The sequence below is a fragment of the Marmota flaviventris genome, chromosome 17, assembly GCF_047511675.1.
Source record: "Marmota flaviventris isolate mMarFla1 chromosome 17, mMarFla1.hap1, whole genome shotgun sequence".
Lineage (NCBI taxonomy): Eukaryota > Metazoa > Chordata > Mammalia > Rodentia > Sciuridae > Marmota > Marmota flaviventris.
In genome coordinates this window covers 13,684,076-13,703,150 of record NC_092514.1, presented here as the reverse complement: position 1 = coordinate 13,703,150, position 19,075 = coordinate 13,684,076, and the positions used below count along the sequence as shown (strand labels likewise).

At 46.7% G+C, this 19,075-nt stretch overlaps 1 protein-coding gene across 1 annotated transcript; it reads right to left on the bottom strand.

Moving 5' to 3' along the window:
* Window positions 1–348: 348 nt before the first annotated feature.
* Window positions 349–6,810, bottom strand: Aldh3a1 (aldehyde dehydrogenase 3 family member A1). Its single transcript, XM_027922300.2, has 9 exons — window positions 6,649–6,810; window positions 5,014–5,245; window positions 4,347–4,432; window positions 3,853–4,061; window positions 2,920–3,037; window positions 2,519–2,660; window positions 1,756–1,922; window positions 1,090–1,189; window positions 349–677 (listed from the first exon to the last, which is right to left on the bottom strand). The coding sequence occupies exons 1-9, from the start codon at window positions 6,808–6,810 to the stop codon at window positions 349–351; spliced, it is 1,545 nt and encodes a 514-aa protein (XP_027778101.2).
* Between the last annotated feature and the right edge of the window lie 12,265 nt (window positions 6,811–19,075).

Here is a 19,075-nt window from a genome sequence, read left to right as displayed (position 1 = left end):
GGAGAAGGGGAATAGCATGGATGGTGAAAGGAGACCCTCATCACTATATAAAATACATGTATGAAGATGTGAATTTGGTGTCAACATACCTTATATATGATCAGAGATATGATAAATTATGGTATAATGGTGTATTAAGAATTGTAATGCAAAAAGAAATTTAAAAATATTAAAATCCCACCCCTCCAAAAAAAAAAAGAAGAAGCATTAACAGCACGACTTTTCATGCAGAAACCTTTATTGGTCCCTATGTGTCCTGCCAGGGGAAGGGTCTTGGAGAGTTGGGACCTGGGGTCCATCTGGGAGTTGGGGGCTTGCCTAGGAGAGCAGAGAAGCAAGAGGCCAGAGTCAGGAGCTCCAGGAGTCGGAGAGCAAGAGAGGGGTCTCATCCTCTGGTGGCCGCACAGCACAGATGGGCCAGGCGCAGTGGCCCTCTTCAGTGCCAGGGCATCTACAAGGAAGGACAGGTGGGGGCAGTGAGGACCAAGCCCCTGCGCTGTCTGGCACAGCCTGCTTCCCCTGGCAGCCCCCTTCTCCACCTCTCACCTTGGCTGGGCTTGGGGGGTACCTGGCCTTGTGGGCATCGTCATTCAGTAAAGACCTCACCAGGCAAGAACGGCGGTGGGAGAAGGTCTCGAAGCTCTTCCGGCCGTGGTAGGCCCCCATACCGCTGTGCCCTGTGGGAGGAGCTTGCTCAGGGCCAGGATTCCACCCCCAAGTTGTGCCTACAAGCCTCTAGGGCCCCTTTTCTGAGCCTCCTACAGGTGAATGATCCTTAGGATTTCTTCCTGGGCATCCATGCTGGGGACAATATAGAGAGTGCCTAGGAAGAGTCCAAACTGGGCCAGCTATGCCACTAAAAGAGGTTAAGACCCTTGACTTGGGGTCTTCGTGGAACGGATTAGTGCACCAGGGATGCATTAGTGCTCCAAGGCCGAAGTCAGAGGTCCAAATAGGAGAGGTAAGTGGGAATCTATGGCTCCTGGCTGCTCCAGGTCCCCCTGAATTCCCCCTGATGGTCTGCCTGGCCCTGTGGGAACCCTGGGCAAGAGGGGAAGCAGGTGGGCTGAGAGCCAGTCCTAGACTCACCCACGCCCCCGAAGGGCAGAGAGTGCACAGTGATGTGTACGATGACGTCGTTGGCCGTCACCCCGCCACTTGATGTCTCTGAGATCATTTTCTTGATCACCTGTTTGAGGACCAAGCTGCTGATTATCCACTCCTGCTGAGAGGATGCCGAGGGCTTCCCTTCCTGTCCTGTCTCAGCATGTTCTGGAGCCATAAGGACATAGGTAGCAGAGGCACAGCTACCTACCATCTCAGCCCTTCCCAAGTATCACATGTCCCTCAGCACCACCTGGGGAGGTAGTATGAGCAACAGCTCCGATGACCAGGTGATGCTACTGTCTTCTTAGATACTTCTTCTTTCTTTTTTTAAAAAAATTATTTGTTTATGTGTCTTTAGTTTTAGGTGGATACATTACTTTGTTTTTATGTGGTGCTGAGGATCGAACCCAGTGCCTCACGCCTGCTAGGCGAGCACTCTACCACTGAGCTACCACCCCAGCCCCTTACATACTTCTTAAAGACAAGGCTAAAGAGGTTCAGAAGGTCTAATGTCTTGCCCAATGTCACACAGCCAATGAACTAGGAAGCTGTAATTTGAATTCAGGCCGGTGGATCCCTGGATCCTACTTGCATGTGACTGCTGTGCCCAGAAGCCCCAGGACCCAGGCAGGAGGACCATCGGCTCACATTGTTATTGTTGGAGAAGACATAGAGAGCCAGGGGCTTCTCACGCTGGTTGATGACCTGGATGGCTTCCTCCAGGCTGCGCACGCACACGATGGGCATCACTGGTCCAAAGATTTCCTCTTGCATCACCTGGGACTGGGGGTCCACATCCGTGAGGATGGTGGGGGCTGAGGTGGGAGAGGAGCCAGAGTTAGTGCTGAGACCCCCTTCCACCCAGCCAGCATGTCTGATTCTTGCTTCTACTCTTTTCCCAGAGGATGCTGCCCAGTGTTAGGGAGGGGGACGGATGAGATGCTAAAGAGCTCTTCCCATGATCCATGCACCTCCTGGGGTCCATCATGGCAGACCGCTGGACTATTCTGAATTAACCTACACGGGAGTAATGGGGCAGGCACAGCAGCTGGAAGGATACAAGTATCTCCTTCTGTCTCTTCAACAAAATGGGGTCCAAATGGATCTCATCTGGTGACCCAATCCTAGGCACCAGGGGTTCTTATTATGACCTCTACTGTCCCCATCATCGACTGGCGTTCTGGTCTTGTGGGAGATGGGCTTCTGGGGCTGGAATGGGGCTTCTTGGGAGGCATGGTCAGCCCTGCCTACTAAGGGCCCCCGAGTCTCTCCAAGCCCACTGGTGAGAATAATTTATGCTCATCAGAGGGCTCTGCCTGGTGGTCACGTAGCTGAGCTGCTTTCTGTGAACTTGGTGGGAACCTTGGAGGACCAGGCAGCCTGGCAGTGTTCTAGAGGGCCCGATACGCACCTATGTAGCGGGAGGCCATATCTCCAGTGCCTCCATGGGCCACTTTCTGGCCCTCAATTAGCCCCATCACCCTCTGGAAGTGCCGGGCATTAATGATTCTTCCATAGTCACGTGACTTCTTGGCATCTTCCCCATAGAACTCCTGAGAAGAGATGGAGGCTTCAGGGAAGGACAAAGGCTTCCAAGCCACATGTCAGCAGACTGGGTGATGGGATTCTGGGTGCAGAGTTTTTTTTTTTTTTATGCTTTTTAAACTTTCTGAAATGATCTCTATTGCGTGTGTGTATTCCTTGTATGATCAGAAGAAAGGAACGATTTGCTCAAGTCGAGAGGTCATTCCTGGTGTCGCCCACCTCTTGCCTCACAGCTCCCACTCTCAGGCTCCAGGGCCCCATACTCACTTTCAGAGACTTCTTTAGTTTCTCCACGATTTGGTGCTGGATTGAGGGGTCACAAAGGATGTAGTCAGGGGCCACACAGGTCTGGCCGCTGTTCATGAATTTCCCCCAGGCAATGCGTCTGTGAAAATTCCAGAGTGGATTATGTCCTGCAGGCCATGGGAAGATTCCCAAGAACGCAGGCCTTATTCCGTGCGCTCAGGGTCAAGGCATAGTGGGCTTAGCACACTGGTCAGTGGGAGCCACAGGCTGTGAGCAGGTCACAGTGAGTCTTTCTAAGCAGCCCACTCACTTCTGGACACTGGGCTGAGAGCGCCTTCTGGAGCCAATGTGTGCTAAACTCATTGGTGGCAGGTGGGGAACTTCTGGGGGATATCTGGGGTTGGTGGACTTTGTGCCTCTATGATCAGCCTTCGTGGCCCGGTGTTACCTCTACTTGCACCCCCTACCCCATCTCCAAGGACCACATATGTGGCGCACAGAGGTGGCCAGAGCCCTGGCTAAGGTCGGAAGGTCAAGATATGAGTCCTGCCTTGGACACTGAGTGTCAGCAGCTCTTCTCATGGGTCATGATCTCCAGATTATCACCTCAATTATGGCAGAGGGCTGGTCAGGGCCAACTTCTTCGTGCCCTAAACACCCCACACTTGTTTTTCTTGCAGTCTCTGCTTGGACCATTGCCTCCCCTGTGATGTCCACACAGTGGTCAGAGCTCTGCCTAGAACTCTCTTCCTCCAGGAAGCCTTCCTGGACTCAATGCACCTTTTCTGTGAATGAGGTTCCTTTCCTGCTTCTACTACCCCCGCCCCCAGAGCTCCTGCTGAGGACTGCAGGCCCAGTGGGGAAAGGGCCCATTTGTACTATTCAGAGCAGAATTGCAGTGCTTAGCCTGCAGCCTGGGTGTGCTAGAGACAGCAGAAAGAATGGCCTCCTCACCGGCAGGCCACATCCAGATTGCAGTCCTTGTCCACATAGCAGGGGCTCTTTCCTCCCAGTTCCAGTGTGACAGGAGTCAGGTGCTTGGCAGCAGCCGTCATAACAATCTTCCCTACGCCTGAGCTGCCCGTGTAGAAGATGTGGTCAAATCTCTCCTTGAGCACCTCTGTGGTCTCAGGGACACCCCCATTTATCACTGGGTACAGGTCCTTTCATGCAAGGAGAGAAGAAAGGCTCAGCAAAGACCAACTCCCTCCTCACCCCTGCATGTAAGGCCATGGCTGAGACCAGTGGTCCTGTGGCCCAGCAACTCAGCACCCTACCCTGGCTGGCCACTGGCAAGTAGAGCTCCCCTATTAGGGCTCAGAGACTTTCTGTTCATCCCAGCAGGAGAGGGCAGCTCCTGGGAGCTATACTTCCCCAACCTGAGGCTTGGTCAAGCCCCAAAGACCTGACCTCAAACAGTTATCTTTGAGCCCTGGAGGGTACCTTACCTTATCTACATACTGAGGGAGGATGGTGGCAAGCAGGTTTGCCATGTTCTCACTCAGCTCTGAGGGTTTGAGAACCACTGCATTCCCTGCAAAGTAAACAGACTTAGCGCCACACAAGGCCACCCCAAATGCTCTTCTCTCCTATTGACCAACCCTGGAGCCTTCCTTCCAACATCAATGTCCTCAGAGGCGTGGAGGGAAGACTTGTAGGAACATGCACAAGCACATAAACTTGCAATACACACAAGGCAGAGGCTGAGGAGCACGCATGAGCAGATGCCACAGGAACAAACTCAGGCACACAGGTACACACATAGGCTCATGCTGGCTAGAACTGCAGCACCTTCCCCTCTGCAGTTGCTGGGAGGCTGGGAAAGAGGAAAGGACAAAGGAGAGGGAGATGCTCTTGGGCTGGTTGGGAGAGTAGTGTTAGCCCCTCCTGGTCGATTTAGCTGAGAGCTGCCCTAGCCACCCACACACATGGGCAGGTGGAGGCTGTTCTCATGGTTATCTGCATCTGACTGGCCTCGGATGCAGGTACCTGGAGGCCTAACTAAATGGTTTTGTCTCCACAGCCTCCTGTGAAAGTCACATCAAACCACTGTCTGCCACCAGGTCTCCTCTTTCCCCCAGGCCTGAGCCCCTCTTGGAACGGAGCCTCTAGTACCTGCAGCAATGGCGCCGGCCATGGGCTGGATAATGAGGTTGAAGGGGTAGTTCCAGGTGCCGATGATGAGGACCACTCCCAGGGGCTCCGAGTGGATGTAGGACTCATCCTGCTGGGTCTCAGGAGTCTTCTCCACAGGCTCATCCTTGACCCACTCATGGAGATTCTTGATCATATACGCAATCTCCTCCAGAACGTACCCCACCTCCTCACAGTAGGCGGTCCATTCATTCTGTGGTGAAGACACCATGTAAGCTCCTAGCCCAGAAGCAAGGCCAAGCTTCTGGGGGTGCAAGCTAGGCATTCCCAGTCCTCAGCTGCCAGGGCAATGGGAGTTGTACACCATGGGTTCCCCAGCCCAGGTGGGGGACCAGGAATAGAGAGTACATGGGGGTTGGGGGAGAAACAGAGGTGAGGGTCTAACAGGAGTGGTGGATCTAACTTCTGCTACATTGGGGGTTCTGGCAGGGAGAGGGCTGGTGACTGAAAGAAAAAGCCAGGCCTGGATGGAGGAGACAGATTTGAGGGTCATTAGTGAGTGTGTGTGTCGGGGGGAGAGGGGGAATTGAGCAATGTGTTGTGTTGTCTGGGAAAGTTTATGGGTCAAAAATAAGACCTGAACCTAGGAAGGAGCTCTCTCAAGACCACCCTGAAGAAATGGGGACAGGGAGATGGCTTCCCAAGAGAGTCAGAAGGGAAGCCAGGAGACAAGGTGACAGAGGGAGTAGGCAGGGGACCAAGGGCTTCTGGGGCAGCACAGAGTGAGGAGAGGGGAGGCACAGACAGAAAATATGAGCTTTGGCTGTGAGGTCAAGAGAGTGAGTTTTCTCGTCTTAGTTTTAAGATGAATAGTCCTGAGCAATCTTCTAAAACTACAGAACAGGGTGGTGGGAAGGCCTTGAGATGGCAGAGGGGTGAGCTCCAAAGATCTGGACCCTGCAGAGACACCTTTTCTCTTCTCTCAGGCAAGAGGGAGGGTGGAAACAGGCTCAAATGTGTTCTGGGCCCTACGGTGAAAGGTTTGTGAATCCGAGGAGTCTCATTCTCTCAGAGTGAGTGAAGGAGCAGCCCCAACCCCCCTGCAGCCACAGGGAGCAGGTGGCCTCCCAGCTGCAGCAAACTGTTCCTTGGCATGGAGAGCCAGGTGTTCCCATGTGGGACTCAGGGCACCAGATGCTCCGGGTGTCCTGTAGGAGGAGACTGGTTGGAATGGGTGGTCTTATGTTACAAGCTAAGACCTGGTCAGGATGAAAAAAACTGGTGAAGAAAACTGGTCAGGAGGTAAAAGCAGACAGACGAGGGTAAGGAGTGCCCTGCACAACAGCAAAATGCACTGGGGGTACAGTGGAACCCCTCTGCTGAGAGTGAGAGGAAAAGAGAGGGTGGTATGCCACTTCTCAGCTGTTGATGAACTGGGTGACTCCAAGCCGTTCCTAAACCTTTCCAAGCCTCATTTTCCCTTCTATAATATGGTCATGACACTCAACGGAGGGTTTTGGGGGCCGAGCCTGATCCTTTGTAAAATGTTGAGCACAGAACCCCATGCACGCTAGCGATACCCTACACCAAACCACAACTGTCCCCACTCTCGTGGAGGTCTCCCGCGCAGCCCTGCAGCCCTGCTAGCACGAGCACCTTGTGCAGATCAGCGGCCAAAGCCTCCACGATGTCCGGCTGGCGCTCCTGGATCATGCGCCGCAGCGCCTCCAGTTGCTGGATCCGGAACTGCAGCGGGCGGGTCAGGCCTGAGTTGAAGGCGGCCCTGGCCCTCTTCACCACGTCGCTGATCTTGCTCATGGTACCTAGGGACAGAGGGGATCTTGCAGCAGGGTGGAGGAGGTTGGAAAGAAGGCCACGTCCTTGGCTCAGAAATGCATCTAGGCACCTACACCAGTGGACTTGCTCACGCTTACTGTTCCCCCGCTGCCTTAATAGTATAGGAAGAGGGTTAACTTCTCTGGATCCATGAAAATTGTAATTTTTACTGCGAGGTCCCCTTTTCTACTGCAAATTTCAGGATCCTTCTGGTGTTTTGAGATATCCCAGGGCAAACTGACATCTGCAATTAGGGTGAGGAAGCCCTGATGCTGATCTTAAGCAGAATTGCTCATAGTGGGTTCTTTCTTGGCAGTGTGCTGGCGACAGGACTCTTCCTGGCATCTCTGGTGTCCCACTCTTGCCTCTACCTGCTTGCAAAGCTGGTGAAACACCCCCAGGCAAACATTCCAGGAACTGTAACACACTTTCCAGATTAGATTGGGTGAACATTGGTCAAGAGTCCACGGCTCAGGTTGATTAAAGAAAAACTAGCAACAAAATACCTGAAAACCTTTTCTGGTGGTGACTGGTCAAGAGCTAAAGCAGGCATAAGTCATTAAATCAGGGCGTGCTAAGCCTGGGAGACACAGATAAATGCTAGCAAGGAACTCGCACGCTTTCCGGTTTCTGTGCAAAAATATGGAGGTAATTCCCGTTACTTGTTCAAGAGACCATCTTGGCAAATTGGATTGGTTCTTCTGAGGGCAACTGGGCAATATCTAGCAAAAGGCTTCCAAAGGTATTTTACCTGCACAAAAGGTTCATATTCAGGAGTTTATAGTAATTACTGTATTCCTAAGCAGTCACTGAAGTCATCACAGTTTGTATAGAATAAATACTGAAGACACTCTAAAGGCCCTAAGGCAGGAGGCAGTTCAAGTGAACTGTGCTGCATTCAGTGTGGTGGTTATTGGGCAGTATTTAGGAATGAAATAAAGTTACTCAGCATGTTAATAAGGGCTCTGTGTGTGCGAGATGTGTCCCAGGCTCTAGGGACAAGGAACAGGTTATGGAATGACAAGACTGCCAGGCTTGCCTGTGTGATGTACATGCACTTTTGCAGGCATACAAGAGAAGACCAGAAAGATAGCCTCATCACAGGGGAGCATTGGATGGAGGTAATATTTGGTGATCTTTGTTTTCTTTTATTTTTTTCTTTCTTTCTTTCCCTTCTCTCTCATTTTGGGGATCGGAACCCAGGGCTTCCCACATGCTAAACACTCTCTACCACTAAACTAGACCCCTGTGCCACTGCTCCAGTGATCTCTGTTTCTTCTCTAGTGTAACTTTTTTTTTTTTTTTTTTTGCGATGAGCTCATATTTTTAAATGTCTGGTCACATTTTTGAATAGGCATACGTGTTCATTCAAAATTTAGAAGAGACAAAAAGGTCACACAGGAAAGTGTCTCTTCCTTTCTACCAGCTGTCAGGTCCTACCCCAGAGGTGGCCACTATTACCAGTTCCTCGCTTTCCTTTCAGAGATATTTAATCCACCCACAGACATTGCCTAACATTGGGCAGCATGGTAGAGGGAGGGGAATTTCCATCTTGCAAAAAAAAAAAAAAAGCAAGAAAAAAAATCACTGCATATCACACACACATAATACTTAATCATATTAGATATAGATATAGGATCCTGCTTGAATTTTTGTTCCTGATTCCTTCCACCACTTCTCTTCCCCATGAGGTGCTGACCCTAGCCCCAGGTCCAGTCCCAGACTTTCTGTTCAGGGAAGAGGGACCCTGCTGATCTCTAGGACATGCTACTGGCCTGTACGTGCTACTGCTCGCTCCCTATGACTTGGCAGGAGGCTAGGGAAGCCTCCTTACTGAGACCTCTTGGCTCTACCTGCCTGTAGGGCAGGATCCTCCTGCTGAACCTGACTCTAGCCATACAGCTCCCTCCTCAGCCTTGGATGGTTGAACCAGCCACTAGCTACTAAGACCAGGAGAAGAGCCTGGGGATGAGTAGGATGGTACTGGGCTCATGCCCCAGAGTCACCACTCAGAAGCCTGTGGGCCTCATTTGTGAGCAGCCAGGGATGACCACAGAACTTCTTCCCAGATTAATAGTGACACAAAGCACCTGTCATAGTGCTCGGCACCCAGACAGGAACGTTTTTTGATGCAAACTGGGATCCTTCTCCCAGAGCCAGCCCACCATCTGGGTGACACCGTGTCCTCCAGCATCCCCCAAACACACTACCTTCATCTGTGCTGACTTTGACTTTGCCCTAGCATCCCTCATCTAGGCTCCCCACCCAGCCTTCCCTTCAATCACCACCATGCTCCATAGTAAACAGCTCATGAAGAAGGAACAGCTATGGGTTTGTCTCACAGATGAGGAGAGTGAAGCTGAAAACTGTTCAGTGCTCTAGCTTTGGTGTCACAGTTGGCAATTACCAAGGTCAGGATTTGAACACACATCCATCTCTGTCAGCCCCACTGCCTTCCAGGGGAGTGAAGAGCCCTGACAGCCCACCCAGCTCTTCCACCCAAAGACCACCTCAGTTCCTCTGCTCCATGAATTCCCAGGACCTCCACCTCCTAGTGCTATAAGAATGGCAGAGCTACCAGATATCTGACCTGGGACCCTCAGTGCGTCCAACTGGGAGGATGCTCACTCCTAAGATGATGATCCTGGGGCAGGGATCAGCCCCACTCACAGATGGATGGAGGACTTTTCACCCTAAGGGCCCCTGTTCCCAGTGCAGGCTCTGCCCAGGTATCCCCACCTCGGAGGGGAGGGTGAAGGAAAGGGAACCTAGGGGAAGAGGATTACCTTCAATATAGTCTCTCCTTAGTGGCTGGGGCTCCTGGAATGAACAGAACCCAAGAGGGGACATATTTAAGGACCTTTCTTCCCGCCCATTTGGCTCTTGGAGTCCCTGCCCAGGAAGTGTGCGTGACAAGGAAAAAATAATATTCAAATGTGGGGTGTAGCACAATCCGGACCTTGGCTCCTACAGCTGGGGCTGGGGCTTGGGGGATTAGGTCTTGGGTTGTCTGTTTTTGTTTTATTCTGAAAGGCAAGATGAGTCTGTGAAGCCTTGGGCAGGGCTCATAGCCCGCCTTCAAAAGTAGCCTGGGATTATCATGGGCGTGGGGGCCACTGACTGATTCAGCCTGGCATGGACCTTGTCCAGATTTCCAAAGTGTGTTTGCCAGATGCTGTTTTTGGAGTTTCCTGTTATATAAGGTCAGCAGCGGGTGAGCCACAGGTCACAGCAGTGTACCACGCGATGCCCCCCCTCCCAAATTCACATTCCCCTCTGTCCCCACCATGTGCACAGGTACCACGGCTCTGTTGAGGCAGAGACCCCAAACTGAAGACTGGGGCTTTCTGTGGGGGGTCCTCACTGATATGGGGATCTGCTCCCTCACTGACTAGCAAAAAAGGGCCAGAAGCTTCTCCTGCAAGGTCACCTGGGAAGGCCCTATTCCTGGAAGTCCCTTCCCCGCAGTTTAACAGACGTTTGCTGGGTGTCCGCTCTGTGCCACACCACGGGGGGCACTGTATTCTGTCACTTCTCACTATACCAGACTCTGGGCCTTCTCCTACTTGATGCTTCCCTGACACCCTTGCCCCACGTGGAGGCTGGCATTTGGGTATCTTGGTCTCCCATTTACTGGGAGGAAAAGATAAGGTCCCCATTATGACCTATGAGCCCCTGAGGATGTGGTCTTCATTTCTCCCTCCTTCTACCTGGATCAGCCTGCAGCATATATCCATCCAGGTGGTTCAGCTTCACATCATGTCACATGACACCACCTGGTCCTTGTTTCCTTTTTCTCCAGAGCATCTTTATCCTTCTGAGGTGCTATCTATCCACAGTGATGTGCCACGTGACCACAACCCACATATTGATGGTCCTTGTAATGGGGTTTTAAATTCCTACCACCTGGTGACAGTGGGGCAATTGTAATCTCACAGGGCAACACCTTGCTCAAATGTCTGCTGGTGTGAACAAATCCACTACATGGCGGTTTTTAAAGGCACGACACATAGAACTATGTGCGGGGCATGATACAGGATGATGGTAATGAACAACTGTGACTGGTGCATGTATTTGCTTATACCATATTTTATTACCCTTATCATTTTAGAGTGTATTCCTTTCACTTACAAATTTTTTTTTCCTCTGAAGAGTGCGCTCTGCTGCCTCATACATCATATGTTTACAGTATCTTTTGATAATGTCATTTTTTTCTTGTGGGAACTTAATCATCATTGCTTTGCTCATTGTTGCCCTGAGAACAATAGGTCATACCACATATGGACCACATAGTGCAGGTATGTAGTGGATGAGACCACCTGGTTAGTGTAAGTGTGTTCTATGGTGCTCACATGGTGATGAAACTGCCTAAGGATGTCGTTAAGTGACACATGGTTGTACTTATTTTGTTTGCTACCTGGCCTCCCCTTACTGGACTCCACTAACCAGAATGTGTTTTGTTCACTGCTGAAACTCCCAGCACCTGGAATAAGTTTGGCATGCAGCAGGTACTCAATAAATATTTGTTGAATAGTGCAATAAATAAAAACAATTAAGAATAAAATTAAAACTGTAGTAATGGGGGTTTGTGTGGGATGTTAGAGGGGCTCAGAAGAGGGTCCTGTGAAAAGCACATCTGAGCCAAGTGAGAGGTATTCAGGCAAGGGATAGCAAGGGACCTTGAAACAGAAAGTAAAGGTACAGAGGCAGGAAATAAGAGAAGGCTGTCCACCACAGTTTGTCACCAATAAGGTGTGATATGTACGGTGTGGCCAGCAGGAGGTGGGGAGATGGATGGTGTTCTATGGGCACAGAGGCTTGTAGGTCAGTCGGGTCAGGCTGGGGAGGTGGTGAGCAACAATGATCTTATCATACAGATATGTCTTGATAATTTTTTGTTTTGCTTTTGCCATAAGTAGCAACAATAGGGGGTTATCAGACAGAGCAAGAAGCCCTGAAAGGTTTTAAATAACAGAGAACAAAACCCCCAAGGTTGTTTTTTTTTTGGGGGGGGGGTTAAAATCTTCACTTATAGACCTTAGGTTTAGCTCAGTGGTAGACTGCTTGCCCAACACACATGAGGCCCTATGTTCCCCAGCACCGAATAAATAAATAAAAAGAGTTTTAGCTTTGGCATAGCTTGGGTTGTAATAGAAACTCCTGCCGATACCTGTTCGTGAGATTGGTATCTCTGCAAGCCCTAACAATGTGTTCCTGATCCTCATCCTAGACTGGGCTACTACGCTCTTCCTCCTGGGTCACTGTCCTCACTACCTGCCTGTTCTCCCTGAAGCCTGAAATTATCTTCCGTGATATCTTCTTTAAAAGGCTGCCTATGGGGACTTTGGACAATGAAGAAAGGCCTGAGCATATCTCTTCCCTGATTAAAAAACTTCAGTGGCTTCCTATTGCTCACAGGGAAAAAATTCCATGGCCTCCGAGTCCTGTGTATCTTGGCTCCTGGCTGCTGCACATGCTTCACTTTATATCACCGGCCGCTGTTTTCACTACCTTCAGGCCACTAGCATTCCTCAACAGGGCCAGGAGATTTCCTCCCTCAAGGCCTTTTCCATGCCATTCTCCCTCCCTGGGACACTTTCCCTTCTACTCTATACCAACCTAATTCTTACCTGTGTTCAGATCTCAGCTTTCCTGATCCCTTCCCCCACAATAATACATCCCTTACTTCTAGGAGCTTGGCAAAAATCTGCAATCAAATCTTTGTGTAACTATTTTGATCGCTTTTCTTCTCTCCTTGTCTCTCCATGAACTGGAATTCACATGAAGGCAGCAATCTCAGCTTTTGTCCAGTACGTATGCCCAGCACTTAGCACAGTGCCTGGGACAGAGGGAGACCTCAGAAGATATGGAAGCAGCCCAATGTGCCAAATCATCCTACATGTGGGGATGCCTGGGGTCTAAGATAAAAAGAAATTATCCATCATATTAAAAATCATCTTTTACTAGAAAGATGATTTTCAGCAGATTTACCTAGGGACAAGAAAACCCACACATGATGCCTCTTATGGGCAGACAGAGAATGGTCTGTGAGCATGTGGTGGGAACATCCAGGAACACCTGAAACTCCAGTCGATGTGGAATTCCGGCAAGTGCAGGCCTGGCAGATGACCCCAAGAAGTGGGAACTTATCGACCGCTTGATTGAAAAATACCACATGGCCAGAAGGGTCTGTTAGCCTGGAAAAACTACCTCAGAGACCAGCTGACTGATAGTACCCATCATGGATGCATGGATAAGCAGGCAGCAGCCTTGGTAGGGTCTCCCAATTGCCATGGAGAGGTGCTGATGGCTGTGGAGACTGATGGGATGAGGTGGCTCTCATCCTGTGCATGCCAGGCCTCCTCCTGATATGCTGGCTTCCCCAGCCACTTGTAAGCAGGAAGAACATGCTTTGGTACCACTGACTTGGCAGCTATTCTTGTTATAGTTAAAAAGACAGACAGTCCCCAATGATGGTAAGAATGTTGGGAGCCTCCTGCATCACTGGGAGAGTATAAAATGGTGCAGCTACTTTAGAACATAGTGTGGAAGTTCCTCGAGTAGTTATACAGAGAGTTACAGTATGACCTACAATTTCATTACTAAGCATGTACACAAGAGAAAGGAGAACACCTGTCCACAGAAAAATCTGGGCATGAATGTTCCTAGCAGCATTATTCATAATAGCCAAAAAGTGGAAACAACCCAGATGTCCATCAACTGATGAATGATAAAAGAAATGTGCCATAGTCATGTGATGGGTTAGTATTCAGTCATAAAAGGAAAGAGCAACTGATATTTGCTCTAAAGAAATGTGCCATAGTCATATACTGGGTTAGTATTCGGCTATAAAAGGGAACGAGCAACTGATACATGCTCCAACATGAATGAATCTGGAAAACATAATGCTGAATGAAAGAAGCCAGATACATATTCATATATTGCATGATTCCCCTTATATGAAATATCCAGAGAAGGCAAATTCATAGGGATGGAAAATAGATTAGTGGTTTCTGGGCTTTGGGGAGGCATTAGAGGCAAGGAATAGGAAGTGACTGCTAATGGATATGGGCTTTCTGTTAGGGGAGATGGAAATGTTTAAAAATTGATTGTGGTGAGGGTTGAAAACAGAACTTAAAAAATCAAGTTGTACACTTTAAGTATGAAGTATGTTTTTATTATTTTAATTCATTTTCTTTTGCAATGCTGGGATGGAACCCAGGGCTTTCCTTATGCTAGGCAAGTACTCAACCACTGAGCTACACCCTCAGCCCACTTATTTTAATGTACCATACTAAACTATCATTCATGTAGATCCTCTGCCCTCAAGTATCACTCCCAACTCCTTCTGTCTGGGCAGAAATAGTGACTTCCTTCAAAAGAGTTCAATGTGGATGAAAGAGAAAAGAATAAGATACAGCAAAGAACCTGACAAACATGACCTCATGCAGAGATTAAGGTCAACACCACAGTGATGTGTCACATTGCTCCCATATGTCCTTCATATGATGGGATAAAAAGGGCACCTTCTCTCCGTGATCTTCCTCCTCAAGCCCCTGGCCCCAGCCCCGTCATGACAGAAATATCAGACACACTCAACCGAGAGCCATTCTACGGAACCTGACCAACTGCTCCTCTAAATGGTCAAGCCATTCAAAGCAAGGAGGGTCAGAGCCAAGAGGAGCCTAAAGGGACATGGCAGCTGAATGCAATGGGGGCTCCTGGATGGGTTGCTGGGACATATGGGCACTCTACTGTCTTTGTAGTTTTTCTATAAACCTAAAGAGATTCTAAAATAGCTTATATTATGTATGCCCAGCACTTAACACAGTGCCTGGGACAGAGGGAGACCTCAGAAGATATGGAAGTAGCCCGTATCTTTATGCATTCGCCCCCTTCAGGCTGTATTTCTCTTTCTTCCTACCCAGCCTTCCTTTTCACTGCCAACAGTGCTCTTACTGCCCTTCTGCTCTGGAATTCAGCCATACCTTCTGGGGAAGTGCAGGAGAGAACTTCTGAGGACTTTTTATCTCTCTGTATCAGTTGCCTTGTGTCAGAGAAGCTGTGGGTTTCCGGACTTGGAAGGTAGGACTGAGCAAGAAGAAATCTTCCTCAGATATGCTGCAGAGATCCCCAATAATCAATGCATCCTTTGGATTTTCCTGCTGCCAGGAAGCTGACTCACTGGAAGTAATCACCGAGTTAAGACAAAAGGCTAGAAAAAGAAGAACAAATCAACACCCAAAGTAGAAGATAGGAAATAAATAAAATCAGGGCCAAAATTATGAAATTGAAACAAAAAAATTCAAAAAATTGATGAAACAAAAAATTGTTTCTTTGAAAAAATAAAATTGATAAACCTTTAGCCAAGCTAATGAAGAAAAAGAGAGAGAAAACTCAAATTACTAAAATTCATAACAAAAAAGAAATATCACCATGGACACTAATGAAATATAGATGATAATCAGAAACTACATTGAAAATCTATACTCCAACAGAACAGAAAACCACAAAGACATCGACAAATTTCTAGAGATATATGACCTGCCCAAATTGAATCAGGACACAGAAAATTTAAACAGATCAATTTTAAGCAGTGAAATTGAAGATTCCATCAAAAGCCTACAAACCCATGACCAAATAGATTCTCAGCTAAGTTCTACCAGATGTTCCTAGAAGAACTAACACCAATACTCTTCCAATTATTCCATGAAACAGAAAAGGAGGGAACCTTTCCAAACTCATTCTATGAACCTAGTATCGCCCGATACCAAAACCAGACAAAGGCACATAAACCAAAGAAAACTTCAGATCAATATGCCTGATGATCATAGATGCAAACATCAATAAAACACTAGGAAATCACCTAAAAACATATTAAAAAGATAGTGCACCATTATCAAGTGGGATTCAATCCAGGGATGCAGGGTTGGTTTGAAATATGGAAATCAATAAATGTAATTCATCACATCAATAGACTTAAAGACAAGAACCACATGAATATCTCAATAGCTGCAGAAAAAGCATTTGACAAAATACAGCACCCATTCATATTCAAAACACTAGAAAAACTAGGGATAGTAGGATCATACCTCAACATTGTAAAAGCTATATATACTAAACCCAAGGTCACCATAATAAAAATGGAGAAAAATTGAAAGCATTCTCTTTAAAAACTGGAACAAGACAGGGATACCCTGTTTCACCACTCCTATTCAAAATAGTCCTTGAAAACTAGCCACAGCAATTAGACAAAGAAAAAAAATTAAAGGGATACAAGTAGGAGAAGAAGCACTCAAACTATCCCTATTTGATGAGGGTAAGAGAGACAGGGATGCTGGACTTGGCTTAACCCCTGATGCACATCACTTCTGATCACGGTGATCCCCCGCTAGGAACCCATGATTCTATACCTAGAAGAGTCAAAATCTCCACCAGAAAGCTTCTAGAACTCATAAATTCAGCAAAGTACCAGGATATAAATTATCACCCATAAATCAATTATGTTCCTGTAAACCAGTGATGAGTCACCTGAAAGAAAAATCAAGAAAACTGTCCCATTCACAATATCCTCAAAACAAAACACCCCATTAGGAATCAATCTAACAAAAGAAGTGAAAGAGCTCTACAATGAAAAGTACAAAGCACTAAAGAAAAAAAAATTAAAGAAGACCTTAGAAGATGGAAAGAATAGGCAGAATTAATATTGTCAAAATGGCCATACTATGAAAAGTGTTATACAGATTTAATGCAATTACTATTAAAATTCCAATGATATTCTTCTTAGAAATAGAAAAACTAGCCATGAAATTCCTTTGGAAAAATATGAGGCCCAGAATAGCCAAAGCCATACATATGGAAAAAAGTGAAGAAGGAGACATCACAATACCAGACCTCAAATGATACTGCAGAATCACAGTAACCAGAATGGCATGGTGTTGACTTCAAATGGGCATGAAAACCAATGAAACAGAATAGGAGACACAGAGACAGACCCACACAAATATAATTATCTCATACTAGACAAAAGCGCCATAAACATATGATGGAGAAGAGATAGCCTCTTTAACAAATGATGCTGAGAAAACTGGAAATCCATATGAACATAGCATGAAACTAAACCCCTCTCTCTCACCCTGCAAGATATAAAATTATCACTAATAAACTCAAACTCAATTCAAAGCTGACCAAGGATTGAGGCATTAGACCAGAGACCCTGCTTCTAGATGAAAAAGTAGGCCCAACTCTCTATCATGTAGACTTAGGTACTGACTTCCTTAATAAGACTTCTGAAGTGCAAGATGTAAAACAAAGAATCAATAAATGGGATGGAGTCAAACTAAAAAGCAAAGGAAACAATCCAGAACATAAAGAGAGAGCCTACAGAAAATCTTTGCCACCCTCACCTCAGATAAAAACATTAATCTCCATGATATATAAAGAACACAAAAAAACTTACCACCCCCCAAACCCCCAAAACCCAATCGATAAATGGCAAAGGAACTGAACAGTCACTTCACAAAAGAAGAAATGCAAATGGTGGAACAAATATATGAAAAAATGTCCAACATCTCCAGCAATTAGAGAAATGCTCATACAATGCTGGTGGGACTTCAAATTGGTGCAGCCAATATGGAAAGCAATATGGAGATTTCTTGGAAAACTAGGAATGGAACCACCATTTGACCCAGCTGTCCCTCTCCTCGATCTTTACCCAAAGGACTTAAAAACAGCATACTACAGGGACACAGCCACATCAATGTTTATAGCAGCACAATTCACAATAGCTAAATTGTGGAAACAACCTAGATGGCCTTCAGTAGATGAATGGATAAAAAAATGTGGCATATATATACACAATGGAATATTACTCAGCAATAAAAGTGAATAAAATCATGGCATTTGCAGGTAAATGGATGGAGTTAGAGAAGATAATGCTAAGTGAAGTTAGCCAATCCCAAAAAAACAAATGCAGAATGTTTTCTCTGATATAAAGAGGCTGATTCATAGTGGGATAGGGAGAGGGAGCATGGGAGAAACAGACGAACTCTAGATAGGATAGAGGGGTGGGAGGGGAAGGGAAGGGGCAGGGGGTAATTAATGATGGTTGAATGTGATGATCATTATTATTCAAAGTACATGTATGAAGACACAAATTGGTGTGAATATACTATGTAAACAACCAGAGATATGAAAAATTGTGCTCTAATAATGTAATAAGAATTGTAATGCATTCCACTGTTACATATAAATAAAAAATAAATTTAAAAAAGTGAAAAAAAAAGAAGAAGAAGAAGGAAAAGACTCCCAGACACAATTTCCAAATAATTTCACATAGACTCTTTTCTGGGCAATGAGCCCAGATGTATCCTCTCAAAGATTTTTTTTTTAAGTTGTATTCATTTATTTATATGTGGTACTAAGAATCAAACCCAGTACCTCACACATGCTAGGCAAGCGCTCTACCACTGAGTCAAAATCCCAGCCAAAGGTTTTTAACTGATTGACTCCAATCTTCAGTTTTCTTTACAGCACTGAAAAGAGTGAAGAACAATTGAAGAAATACTTGCGTTAGGGCAGGGAGCACAGCTCAGTGGCAGAGGGCTTGCCTAGCAAGTGCAAAGCCCTAGTTTCAATTCTCAGCAATGCAAAAGAGAGGAAAAAAAAACTTGCTTTAAAAAATAGTAAAAATGAGGGCTGAGGTTGTGGCTCAGTGGTAGAGCACTCACCTGGCACATGTGAGGCACTGGGTTGGGTCCTGAGCACCACCTAAAAATAAATAAAGTAAAGGCATTCTGTCCATCTACAACTTTTTTTTTTTTTTTTTGGAAAAAAAAGAAATGGTGAAAATGACAGAGACTTATGAAGTTCAAATATTTTGTAATACTTCATACAATCAATAAACTGTCATCTGGAATTAAAAAAAAACACTGAGATTCCACCTCTAGTCAGAAAAGCAAATAACAAGAATACAAGAAACAATAAAAGTTGGAGAGAATGTGGGGAGAAAGTTTCACTCATGCAGTGCAGGTGGGACAGCAAATTGGTACAAAGACTCTGGAAAGCAGCATGGAGTTTCCTTAGAAAACTTGAAATGGAACCACTATTTGACATAGTTATCCCACTCCTTAGTTTATACCTAAAGGCCTTAAAATCAACATACTTCAGTGATGCAGCCACATCAATGTTTACAGCAGCTCAATTTACAATAGCCAAGCTATGGAACCAACCTAGGTGCCCTTCAACA